This window comes from Acipenser ruthenus, chromosome 31 (assembly GCF_902713425.1).
Source record: "Acipenser ruthenus chromosome 31, fAciRut3.2 maternal haplotype, whole genome shotgun sequence".
Taxonomy (NCBI): Eukaryota; Metazoa; Chordata; class Actinopteri; order Acipenseriformes; family Acipenseridae; genus Acipenser; species Acipenser ruthenus.
Window position 1 is genome coordinate 13,016,370 of NC_081219.1, and position 13,093 is coordinate 13,029,462.

Here is a 13,093-nt window from a genome sequence, read left to right on the forward strand (position 1 = left end):
CAACACGTTCTATTGGCAAATCTGTGTGCAGCTTCAGGATTGCAACATTCCCATCGTTATACAGGGATGAACTGTTTCCAGTGTGTTTATACATCACTCATGTTTCAGCACTTTAATAAAAGCGATAGAAAATGAAGCTGGGTTTCTTTTCTCTCTTTCTAACACGAGTATGGCAAATTATTATGTATGTATGTATGTATGTATGTATGTAAATGAGAAAACACTCAAACTACAAATCCGAATACAGTGTACAAACACAGAAGGTATCGAAAAGAGAATTCCAGAGCCAAAAAAAAAAAAAACCGCCAGGGATGCATAACCAACAACCAAACAAAGTAACAAACTTAAATGAATTTCAAGTAACATAAACGCTTTGTATTTTATCGAACAACAAAAAAGCACCAAAGGTATTACAGAAACAAGAGGGACAGCACAGATATTTACAAAGGAAAAAAAAAAAAAGAAAAGTCTACTGTAATGGCGTGATACAAAACGAAACAGGTAGTGGCACATTATGTTTCATTGAAAGAAAATAAATCAAAAACTAAAAAAACACAGTACCATGATTTAAAAAAAAAAAAAAAAAAGGCAGCTTGCGGTAGCTTGTGTTCCGAAGTTACGGCCGTCAGTGAGGGCAGAGGTGATGCAAAGATTATGAATACTGAAAAATAATTACAAAGTTAAAAAAAGGGACAGTCCTGGGAAGAGAACCTCTGAATGCAAAAGTCTGACATTGGTTTAGTAAATATACAGTTCCTCTCAACAGTCGCCCCCAGTGCACAGTGACTCCAGCATTGATCCGACAGACCAGGCCAGTGTAGTGTTCACAAAAATACATCAGTCCTCAGTTCTTCTCCAATGTGCAGGGGACAGTAGTGTGTTCTCATTATAGTAGATGATAGCTTTACAGTCACTCAGTATAGTGGATGGCTATGTCCATCATTTGCGGTTCTGTTGGAGGCGTTTTAAGGCACTGGGGAGGAATGTGCACAGAAACTAAAGACCATCTTCTGGTTACTTTTCCCCCACCCTCCCAGAAGCAGCACTGTTCAACCTCCCTCTCTTCAAATCGCTGTCCAAGAAAAAGGGTATTGTTTCCACCCCACAGCGCAGAAGGAAAGCTACCAGAGAGAGACATACACGAGGCAAAAGAAAGGCAACAATAGCAAAATCACAGAGAAACTGATTCTTGTAGGGCTTCTGTTTTGCTGGTTTGAAGGCAGACCGCTTGCAAACCAGCAGCAAATCTCGCATTCTGCAACTCTCCTTGCAAATGGAATAAAAAAAAAACCGCGACACACAACAGAGCTGTGGTGCAGTTCTCAGGACATTTCAAGTGATGCTCAGCCGGGCCCAAGCTATTCACTGAAATGGCTGAGCAAGTAATATTACACCTTCTGTAATAAAATTAACAAGACAAACTGAAACAAATGAAGAAGCAGGTGCCTGTTTCTGTGCACAGAACCTCCCCTTGTTTTCCATCTCCAGAGCTCAGTCGGTCCAAATCGCGAGCCTCATTCCTGCACCAGATACCGCATTCTGATGCGTTTTTCTTTTCTTTTTGTTATTACTACTACTACTACTACTACTACTACTACTACTACTATTATAATATTTTTTAAAGATGTTTTATTTTTTTAAACAAAATCGTTCCTTCGCTACCTCTGGACGATGTCGCTGATTTCCTTGACGGATGAGAGCAGTTTGGAGAAGTCCTGTGCCGAGGAAGGGCCCCCCGAGCTGGCAGGGCAGATCTGCAGCTCCCTCAGGCTGACCTCCAGCTTGTTGATGGCCTCCCGGAAGGAAAACTTGTTCCTCATCTGCTGGATGGAGTCCACGTAGCCGACGCAGTAGCTAAAAAGGTTCTTGCCGGCCTCCAGCACCGCCCCGTGGCTGCCTGTCTGCTCTGAGTTGCGGCCGATGGCGGCCCGCAGCTGCTCCGTCCCCTCCAGGACTGTGTCCCGGGTGATGGCCGAGCTGGAGAGCTTCTCGGGGGGCTGTCGGGTTTTCCGCAGGGAGACGCGGGTGCAGATGAGTGGGATGAAGGCTGTAGGGGACGGCTGTTCACTGCCGGAGCCTGGTGATGGCTGCTGCTGCTGGTTGGAAACGGACCCCCCTGCGGTCGAAGACTTGCCTTGCTTGGAAGCGATGGGGAGCATCAGCTTCTTGCCGCTCTCGGGGGGCTGCAGGGCTTTCCCGGATTCAGGGTTAGAATCCGTGGCCTGAGACATAGCTTTGCCTTTGGCCTCCGCTGGAGGAAGAAGGGGCGCGTCCTGGGGCGGGCTCCGGGACAGCTTTCCTGACTTGGAGGAGGAGGAGGAAGGCGGAGGGGGAGGGAGTGCGGGTTTCGGTTTCTGCAGCTTCCCCTTGTCCTTCGGGGCCGGGTGATCGGGGGGCTGTTTGACCCTCCTCATCCTGGAGTCCTCGGACAAGCCGAGACCCGAAAAGGCATTGGGTTTGAGCATCAGCTCCGCCTGCAAGGTGCTGGTCTTGGTTCCCTCGGCGTGCCTGCGGATGAGTTTGGGCGTCAGGTTAGGGGGGCTGGAGCCGGGACTGGATTCTGTGTCCTTTAAAACCTCGTCCCCCGGCTCCTCTGTCTTTTTAGGCAGCCGCGGGGGCGGGGTGAGGGTGCCTCCGCAGGGGACGGGCTCCGCTTTATACTCTGTGGCTCTCTTGCGGGGCAGGGCGGGCTTGTTGTTCCTGCCTCCGAGCGTGCCGGAGTCGAAGTGCCGAGCCGAGGACTGCAGGTCCCGGGGGAGGGTGACGGACCTCCACTCGCTTTTGTCGGAGCTGGGAGGCATGGCGGAGGCGGAGCAGGAGCGCAGAAATCGCTTGGAGTTTGAAACGGGGTCCTCCTCGCTCGGGGTGGGGGCGGCTCTGCCCCCCGCGCTGGATTTCTTCCGAGTGCGGGGAGTGAAGAAGAGCCCTGCGGGTCCTGGCACGGCCACCACGCCGTTCGGGATGCTGGCCCCGTTGTTGTTGGCGGCGGCGACGCTGTGGAACTTTCCGGGGTCGACGCCTGCCAGGGTGTCGTTGAAAAAGGTCCCATTGTTGAATTCATCCCCGGCCTCCAGCCCCCCTCGCCTCTCCGTGTGCCCGTCCATCTCGCGGAAGGAGCTACTGCGCTTGGGAGGTGCCGGGGCCGTCTTCTTTTTCTTCTTGATCAGGGCGCTGAACAGGCTGGTCTTCTTGTCCCTGGGCAGCAGCCGGTCATCCTCGTTCAGATTGCTGTCCAGGAAAGGCCTCTCCTTCCTGGGGAGCATTGGAGACACCGCCACCTCGGGCTCCGCAGCATCTGAAAAGGAACAGATACTTACTTTATCAACGGAAACAGTTCAACTGTCCTTGTAACCAATATAATCCTGGCACCACTCTGCTCCTTGCAATCAGGGTTGGGGTCAATTCCCTTTTTTTTCAATTCCCAATTTCAAAGGAGGAAATGGAATTGGAAATTATTAAAAAGGGAATGGGAAATGGAATTGGGTATTGATTTTAATGACAGAATTAGAATTGAAAAGGGAATTGACCCAACCCTGATTGCAATTGGGTTGAACGCATAAAATAATTTCATGAAGGAACCTACAAATCCTTTCTATATTTAAAGGGTTTGCTATGCTGCATGCAATTAAGCTGCAAAAATGAGGCCCTGTAAGCTCTTGGAGGTATGAGAGGAGCAGGAAGGTTTAGAGCCGTAAATTCGTATATTGTGCATACCTGGGCTGTCGCCATCCTTGTCCATGTTCCTACGCATCGTCCTGGTTTTGGTGGGTAGAACGGGGGCTTGCAGCAGGGAACTGACATGCACTTTTGTACCCTTCTTTCCCAGCTCCTTCTCCACCTCTGCAGGGCAGAAACCAGAACTTGTTACACATTCGGTCCATCAATCTATCAGCACACACCAGCTGCCCTCATCCTTTATTAGTAACTGTCTAGTGGGAATGTGTTTACAGCGATTTATGGTCCACACCATCAAAGCATTAAAAGCCGGCCAGTACATCTGTGTTTGAGAGGATAACGTTTTAAAACCTTCTGTGTAAAATCACTCTGTAGTGAAGGCAGGTTACAAAGCCTATTTTCCCCAGTACAGAATAATAAAGACCTCACTCACCGTCGGAAATGCTGGATTCCTGAAACATCGTTTCAAAATCCTGGTGGATTTCGGCGAAAGACGGACGCTCTGCAGGGTTCCACCGCCAACCTTAAAAGGACGCAACATTTTTCCCCACGTCAATTAAAATCTTGCACAAAACTGAGAAAAAGTAGTGAAGATATCCAGGCGCTTCAGTAAGTGAATACTCACATCCCCGCATGAGTTCGTAGACCTTCTCTGGGCAGCCCTCCGGCCGGTCCATGCGGTAATCCTTCTCCAGGAGCTCGTAGACCTGAGACAGGTCGATGCCTGGGTAGGGGGACATGCCGTAGGTGGCGATCTCCCAAAGCAGGACTCCAAAAGCTGCATAACAAAAAAAAAAAAAAGGTAGGTTATGATCAGGGGTTGTAAACAGAATGGTACCTGGGTCTTGTAATTAAGGAAGAGGGACAGCATTTTTGATTCTAGACCGAATGTACTTATTTGTATATGCTTCATGTTTTCATCTGCTTGTTGGTGTCGGTATTATTATTATTATTATTAAGTCATTTAGCAGACACTTTTATCCAAAGCGACTTACAGAGTAGGGGGTGAACTATGCATCAGCTGCAGAGTCACTTGCAATAGGACCTCGGTTTTACGTCTCATCCGAAGGATGTATTTTTCTTCAGTTCTTTTTTTTTTACCTGTAACCCCTTTAGCTGACTGTGTGTAGAACTGCAGCTGTTAAGTTTACCAACTGCCCAATACCTTTACAATGCTTGATATGTTTATTCAAAGTCTTGGCAGGGGCAACAGTTTTAAAAAAAAACAATGCTGTCCGAACGCTATAAAATCTGATTGCTCACCCCACACGTCTGATTTAATGGAGAACTTGTTGTAGGCCAGGCTCTCTGGAGCGGTCCACTTGATGGGAAACTTGGCTCCTGCGTGCGCGGTGTAGGTGTCCCCCGTCATAAGCCGGCTCAGCCCGAAGTCTGCAACCTTCACCAGGTGGTTTTCCCCTACGAGGCAGTTCCTGGCAGCAAGGTCCCTGAAAGAAGACCAGAAAGAATCGAGGTCAGCTGTGCAGGACGCCAACAACAACATCTGGGGGTGGCGCAGCCGGAGAAGGGACTGGATTTCTATTTATATAACCTTTATTTAACCAGGAGATTAAAAACCCTTTTATAGGGGCGTAATGGCCAATGCAGGAAGAGTTCTGCATAAAAAAAATAATTAAAAACCATACGATGCAGCTGTTACAACACAACCAGTCAGTCATCCATTACGTTAGCAGTTTATTATTTAAAGAGGCATTAAAAATGAAACTGTTTGAGAAAATAAAAAGCAACTAATTACACACACACAATATATATATATATATATATATATATATATATATATATATATATATATATATATATATTTATTTATATAGCCTTTGCACAATCTTCTCATGCTTTGTTGGAGATAACATGTCATAATATTGTTTTTCATTTAGATGACTACAGATTCATCCCCTCTCCTTCCCCATCGGTGAGATGAAGTTAAATCTCCTAGGAACATAACCACGAATGCAGACGAGCTTGGTTCTTTTGCACAGTGATTAGGACGCCCACTTGGTCACAATCAAGTCCTGGATGTAGACAGTTTAATTTTCCTTTAGCATTAAATCACCCAACATGCTGGAACGGCACAATACGAGGTGTCCAGTACGAGGTGCAGCCCGGACGGACGAACGGACAGACGGACGGTCTCTGTGAGCGCACCTGTGAATGAAGTTCTTCTTCTCCAGGTCCTCCATGGCGGAGGAGATCTGCGTGGCCATGTGGAGCAGCACCACCGCGTTGACCTCCTCGCGGTTACACTCCCGCAGGTAATCCAGCAGGTTCCCGTGGGTCATGAACTCTGTGATAATGTAGAAGGGAGGCTCCCGTGTACAAACGCCTGCGGGAAGAGACAGCAACAGCTTGAAAGAAATTCAAAAACTGCAAGAAACTAACTGTGCGTTGAAGCGGGCACCTGGAGTACAAGAGAGAAAATGCCTGGCTATGTACAGCATGTCCAATTCAATACAGTTCTTAATTGCTAGAAGGCTACAGACAGCGGGGTTTATTGAATTGATTTAAAGGGTAGCAGATCTTAAACACAGCCATGTTAGAAATCATTAAAAAAAGAGACTTTGTGAAAACCTTTACAAGAGAGAGAGAGAGAGAGAGAGAGAGAGAGAGAGAGAGAGAGAGAGAGAGAGAGAGAGAGAGAGAGTTCTCTTTTTTTAACTTTAAGGTGCAAATAATGGCTTGTCTGGAGACTAACACGATCAACATGCAAAAAAAAAAAAATCTGCAAGCACACATATCCTTGAACACTCAAAACACACTAATCTGGGATTGGTTTCCTCCCTTACAAATCTCCTAGACCCACTTCATGTTTTCAAATTCCGCCGCTATCACTCACCCAGCAGCTGCACCAGATTGGGGTGCTTTATCTCCTTCATGACAGCAGCTTCTTTCAAGAACTCCTCCACTTCCATTGTGTCCTCCTGCAGAGAGACACACAAACAACTCATTCTGCTTCACCCAGAAAATCCTGCACCGCCTGCAGAGTGCCATGTCTAACTAGAGCCCACGTGACATGAACAAACAGGGGTCCTTCTCCCCAACATGCCCTATCTCTGAGAGCGAGCAGATCCAATGCATGACACTAGGGGGCGATCCAACACTTCAACTGTTTCTTTGAAAAACACCCCCTTTTACTGAAGGTTAATAATAAAACGGGTCTCACTATGGACTTCAGATTAAACAACCAATTAAGGCTAAAGGGGATCCCTAAAGCCCCCCCACAAGCAATGCTCCCAGTCTAGGCTGGTGCTCTGCTGCTTGAATGGAAAGTACCTTGAGGGTCTTGACAGCCACTGTGAGGTTGTACTTCTTCCAGACGCCCTCGTACACCTCCCCGTACTGCCCGCCCCCCAGCTTGTGCTTCATGGTGATGTCCGTGCGCTCCATCTCCCACTTGTCGTAGTTGGGGGAGACCCCGTAGACGGTGGGCTTGTTGCGCTTGGGCGCCGGGTAGTGCAGGGTGGTGATCAGCCCGTCGGCCACCGTGGAGTGGTGGTGCACCAGCTCTGCCAGCGCGTTGAAGCGGCTCTCTGAAGACACGTACAGCTGCAGGGGAGAGGAGGGGCCATTACTCACAGTCTGCGCGCTGGGTACGGCAGTCCAGCCTGGTGCTCAAATTAACTGAGAACGTCGGCTCAATTAAACCTGGCAGCAACAAGGCTCTGGAAGGCTCGATTCAAGAATTAAGGACATGGTTGGAAAAAGACCACGGACTAGAGCCGCACTGGAGGAACTCTGCTCTAGTGCAAGGAAGGTTTGCAAATCTACGAGTAGGGGAAGGAAAGCTGCATCGAACAGCGGGGGATCTCTGGCACAGCTAGCATACGGTAAAGGCAGTCCTGCAGCAGGGTGAAGTCTCTGGAACGCACTGAAATTATTTGAAGACACAACCTGTTATTTGAAAGGTATGCAGCCCTGGCGAAGCATGAAGCTCTGTAAAACACTGGTAGAACGACGATAGCCCCCCTACACTTTATTACCCCATCATAATCTGTGCAGGAATTTCATTACTGTCCCAGAGGAGATAGAGAATAAAATAAATTGCTCTCAGCGCTTCCAGACAACTAGCAGGGGGTGAATCTGGAGTCTCTGTGGGTAGAACTAAAGATCTAATTCCACCCCCTGAAAGTTAAGAGTACTAACAGAACCCAGATCAGGGCAATCTCAGCCACAAGATGATGAAAAACTAAATCACTCTGAAAACTACTTTACAGGGCAACGCTAGAATGTAATCTAACAGGGCACACTGCCTCTTACTCCCTGTGCAACGTCTGAACCACACATCCTAAAGATCCTTCTCTTTTGACACTACCGTGGTGCCTAGTCTTTGCATTAGCTGCTATCCTTAAATCCCTATCCCTCTTCTATTTCTCATCCCTCTATCCAGCTGGCGGCGTTTCAGCTTCCAGACATTCCTTAGAAAACAAATCAACTATTTAAAAAAATATATATGTAAATAAAACAGCAACACAGCACTTCAGTACAACAGCAGTTTAATAAGAAAAGAATGCGGACCGTTTTGATAAAAAAAAAAACCCTAATAAAAGTCATCAGTGATGACCTCCTCTGCGGCAGTAACAGCAGCAGACATTAAACTTGAAGGGAGGTAGGTGTGCTATGAGAGGAATGCCTTTGCCGGCAGGCTATAGCTGCTTTGCGCATTTTTCCAATGCCTCGCTCTCCTGGTGCTCGCCTCACTGTCCGTTGGGATGGGATCAGATCATTAGAATGGCTTCCCCTAATGACAGATGCTAAATTGCAGGGATGAGTAATGGTGGAGTGGCTAGCCAGTCCAGTGGGGTGCAGGAGACCAGCGGTCTGCAATGTGGCGTTGCCCTACACTTGAACAAGCTCTGCTCCCAGCTCTCCAGTGTTGAACCGGTTTGCACTTAGATTCAAACTGCACCTGGGATTAGTACTGCAGCTGGTCTCTACTGCTGCTGCACAATCACCCTGCATCTTAAAAGGCTGTGACCTGTAAGCACAACACTCAGCTCTTCAGTCTAGTCACCATGCCACTGATGACAAAGAGAGGCTCTTCATTCTCAGTTCTCCAGTGAAGAATCCACAAGTTCAAATTCTCAGCTTTCTAGTGCCGTTGTGCTGCAACATTAGTGGGCCGTGCAGTCAAATCAAATTAGCTCGAAGCTTCTGGGCTATTTACCGCCTTCCTGCTATACTCCATACAGATCCATTTCCTGGCTCCCCAGTACTGCCCTGCGCCACAAAACACTAAAAATGAAACCCTGAAACCCAATGAAGACCATCTCGCTATGACAAGTTACATCATAAGCATGTTCATTTTCACCTGATGAGGGGGGACATGCAGTATGCACCCAGTCCTGGATTTCAGAACTACCCTGTTTTAGGAATATAATGAAAACGAGCAGGTGCCAGCAAAATGAGCCTCAAGCGAAATCTACTAAGTCAGCAGGAGAACGAGCAAGTCTATTCGGTTACCACTGGGAGTAGTAATTCGTGCAGCTCATCAGGAACTGACTTAACAGACCTCTGATTGCACAAACTCCTGCCTCCCGATCGTCCCAACAACACCGCGGAAGGAGAAGTGCTCTCACCTTGCTGTCGGAGGCAGTGTTGATGCGGTAGTGGTAAACCCGGCCCTCGTAGCGCAGCGAGATGGACCTCTGCCCCGGGCTGCTCTCGCTCTCCCGCACCAGGAAGCTGCCGTTGATGCCACTGCTGAGCAGGTACTCGGCCGCGTTGCGGGAGACGGGCCCGTGGTACCAGGAGTGTTTCTCCAGGCTGTTGACGGGAGTGATGTAGTTGCTGGGAACCCAGCCCTGCCCGTTCTTTGTCTGTGCCTCGCACCACTCCCCATTGTGGTTGTAACCCAGAACACGAAGCTTTTCACCTGCACAAAACCAGAAGGGTGGTTACGTCCCTGGGACAAGGCAATCCGGCCAGTGGGGAGCTCAGTATAGTACATTTGAATAGATCTGCTGGACAGATCCACGGAGATCTCATTTACAGAGATAAAAAGCACCCTTGCTCTTCCAAAGTGTACCATTATGTTTAATAAGAGAGTTGGCAAATATAGATAAGGAAATACAGCTTCAGGCCAATTCTTTGGAGGGGTCTCACCTCGTTACATGTTCTTACCTTTGGTTATGCTGAGAGTGTTATCCCCACTAGCTACGAAGTCATACAGTGCAACAAAGAGGTTGGGGTCATTTTCACTGGGTCCCGCTAGCAAATTCTCTTTGGAGTTCCAACGAGCCGCTTCGGTCAAACCCTGGGGCTCGAAATCTGGTCGCTGGAGAGCTTCTGTGAAAGAAGAATATAGCTTTTAATAAAAACGTTTTATTCCAGGTCATCAAGTTCTTATGCCGAATCATCACAGAGCCCCAAGATAGAAGTACAGGGTATGTAAAAGCAATTATACAGCTCAGGTCACTGAAATAGCAGACTTCAATTTCGTGGGAGTTTCATTCCATTGCAGAAGGTCAAACTATTAAAAATTAGCCTTCGTCGAAACACCTGTGGAGCACATTAATTCATAATGCCTCATTTTGACGTGGAGACATTTTTCATGCATTCTTCTCCAATGGCCAATTACAAACTATGCCTCAGCGTTGATGGAGATGCCAGAGCCTTTACAAGGCTTGCGATGCCCAGGTTGAAGTAGGAGAAATCAATGCCTCAACTCAGTTAAATTATTCTGGGGATCCTGTCTGTGTAGTTGTGAGTGTGTTAAGGCAACACAAAATGCAATTGCATTACAGTAAATATGCCAAGATTTAACACAGAACAAATGCGGCCAAATCCTAGATGTGGTTCAGTTTACTATCCTTTAACAGCGCTGTAAGTTTTTAATTGCAGCACCAGTGGGACGTCTGACATATCAAACCCATTCCTTAGACCACAGACTCAGTGGAGCGTATTTGCCAAGCTTTTGCTTGGACCATGTAATGTGTTGAATTAGGCGATTCAAAACATACCCAAGTGGTTTCTTACTAGTTTCGTGCCAGACGCATCCTGTTACTGGACAGGTAAAAACAAAAGGAACGATTACAGAATAGGGGAACGTGCATCTCAAAGCACAACACACAGCACACGAAGACTGAGATTAGGAGTCAGCAACAGTAACGTGCCCCACGCTGCTTCACAAATTTGTCAGTAGAGATTTAGTTCTGAGTGACTTATTCTTCTCTTTTGAGCTGGGGCTGAGATAACCAGATCTCAATTCACGCAGAACCATGAATGGCTGGATGTGAACCTGGTTCAAGAGAATGTGTGTGAATGCAGAGTAGTGCTGCGATGCGCTGTTCATAACCAGCACTCACAACAGTGCAACAAGGTCATGGCAGACCGGGCTCGTTGCCCAAGGTCTCATAATAAATTAGTGGCTAAACAGGGATTTGAAACCCGGTTGCTATACTTTCAGTATTACAAGAACCCTAACAACTAGAGTCCTAGTTTACACAAAAAATCCCAGATCCTGTTACTCCCGCTCATTTCTGTTATTACACAGCATGTATTAGCACACGTCTGTCTGGTGTCTTTCTGTTTCAATGCCTGCAAGCTTGGTTTGTGTCATCAGTGACTTGCAACCACAAGTGGATGACCTGGCGATTCAGTCATCGAGGAGTTCCATAGTCCCCGCTCCTCCATTCCATTTCTGGATTTGTGATCTGAATCACTGAATTCAGGGGCTGGTGAAGGTGAAGGATTAACACACCAACACAGGACTAAAGCAGAGCTGTTCGGATGTATTGTTAAAAAGCCAGGTACACAGAAACCGCAATTTCGTTTCTGCTGTGCTCCCCCGCAGCGATGCAGGACGTGCACAAACGTTTACATTAGCAGAGCAGGGGGGTGCAAAGCTGCAAATGGTTAACAGCTTAAAACTGACCGACTGTAAAACAGGGAGTTCCAAGTTCTTTACTACCGTTAAGATCCCTTTCTTGCAAAGATAAATGGTTCATCAAAATCACATACTCCCCGGATAAATATTAACAAAAGTAAACCGCTACCTTTCTCTCTTTAAACGGTTCGCAGAAGACAAAGATTTTAGTTGGTACTATATTATTTTAGTACTACAGCACGGTATGTGTTATAGTCGAGTATTTACATTTACGGGGGCTCCACCACTGCAGTGGAAACATTCCACAGTACAGTAAATGTGTCAACTCTGTGTATCCGGATTGCTAATCAGATAACTGTCTTATAAAAAGGAAAACGACAAGTCAATCTTTCAGTTTGCTTTAAAGTCGCTTTCAATTATTTATTTATTTCCCCCCCCCCTCCCCCCAAAGGAAAAAGAGGAAGTCTCCACTAGCTGAGTAATAGAAGAGAAGCACACAGACTGGAGCCGACTCTGGAAGCAAACTGCTATTCAACAAAAACACTCCACACTCAAACATTCATTACATATTACTCCAGTCTTATTAAAATGTGTTCTTTCTAAAAGATATATTATTTTTATTGACTGCGAACAGTCTGGAAAACCTCAGTAACTGTTTAAAATAATGCACCCCCAGTACTGTGATATGAATTACTGCTATATAAGGACCACCTGTCTGTACTGACCAGACCCCCTTTCTCCTGTCTCTGGCAGTACACAGAGGCCACCTGTCTGGGTGCGTGTGTGTTTAACTCCAGTTGTCCCTAGATGGTATGAACAGGGATCCTTAAACTGTGTTTCCTGCCACAGAAACCCTACCAGCCCCCGTGAGCGAAACGTTAGACTGTACAAGCAAAACTGGCTCATTCCAGGAATACCACACATTAAAAAACACACAATACCCTTCCACACTTGATACAAGCATCAGTCACTGCCAAAAGAGCAACACAAAAAACGAGGTGGTTCTCAAACGAAAGCGTAGGGCAAACCCCCTGAATGACGAGACTTGAAAGGAACGACGGTAATTAAAGAAAGGCTCATTCCTTCCATTTGGTGATCCCTCCTTTTGTTTAATGGCTAAGTCTACATCAGACGTTAGCAACCCCTGAGCCACCGCTGATCACAAGGGGCGCGAAACCAAGGGCTGACCGCGATCAGTGAGGAATGAGCACATATCCTGCGCTGCTGTAAGAGGGAAGGTTTTAGGAATGTCGTAATGGTATAATAGGCTAAGAAGGGAATGCACTTTGCACATTTTTTTTTTTTCCTAGGAAAAACAGGAAGAGGTATACAACTGCAAAATAACAAAACACGCGGAATAAAAAGATTGAAGAAAAATGACTCGGGATTCACTCCCGGTCTGTAGCTCTAACTGCTAAGCCACACTATCTCCCAGTCCTGTAAAGATGAATACGTATTTCAATCCGCGCAACTTCAACCACAAGGATAGGGGTGCAAAAACAGCAGTGCGGTGTGTGTGTGTGTCGAAATGCACATGTTACAGACCAGATGGGCTGCCTTGTGAGATGTGACATC

At 47.0% G+C, this 13,093-nt stretch overlaps 1 protein-coding gene across 2 annotated transcripts in view; it reads right to left on the reverse strand.

Annotated features, from left to right (window-relative positions):
- Nucleotides 1–349: 349 nt before the first annotated feature.
- LOC117396922 (tyrosine-protein kinase ABL1-like) overlaps nucleotides 350–13,093 on the reverse strand; it is a 28,276-nt gene continuing 15,532 nt past the window's right edge. For both annotated transcript variants that reach the window (XM_034909149.2, XM_059005604.1), the window contains exons 2-11: nucleotides 9,814–9,978; nucleotides 9,270–9,565; nucleotides 6,967–7,239; nucleotides 6,530–6,614; nucleotides 5,842–6,019; nucleotides 4,939–5,123; nucleotides 4,301–4,453; nucleotides 4,109–4,198; nucleotides 3,715–3,840; nucleotides 350–3,295 (exon numbers count right to left, since the gene is read on the reverse strand). In XM_034909149.2, coding sequence (XP_034765040.1) covers nucleotides 1,659–3,295; nucleotides 3,715–3,840; nucleotides 4,109–4,198; nucleotides 4,301–4,453; nucleotides 4,939–5,123; nucleotides 5,842–6,019; nucleotides 6,530–6,614; nucleotides 6,967–7,239; nucleotides 9,270–9,565; nucleotides 9,814–9,978 — 3,188 coding nt within the window. In that variant the 3' untranslated portion in view covers nucleotides 350–1,658. The remainder of the gene's footprint in view (nucleotides 3,296–3,714; nucleotides 3,841–4,108; nucleotides 4,199–4,300; nucleotides 4,454–4,938; nucleotides 5,124–5,841; nucleotides 6,020–6,529; nucleotides 6,615–6,966; nucleotides 7,240–9,269; nucleotides 9,566–9,813; nucleotides 9,979–13,093) is intronic.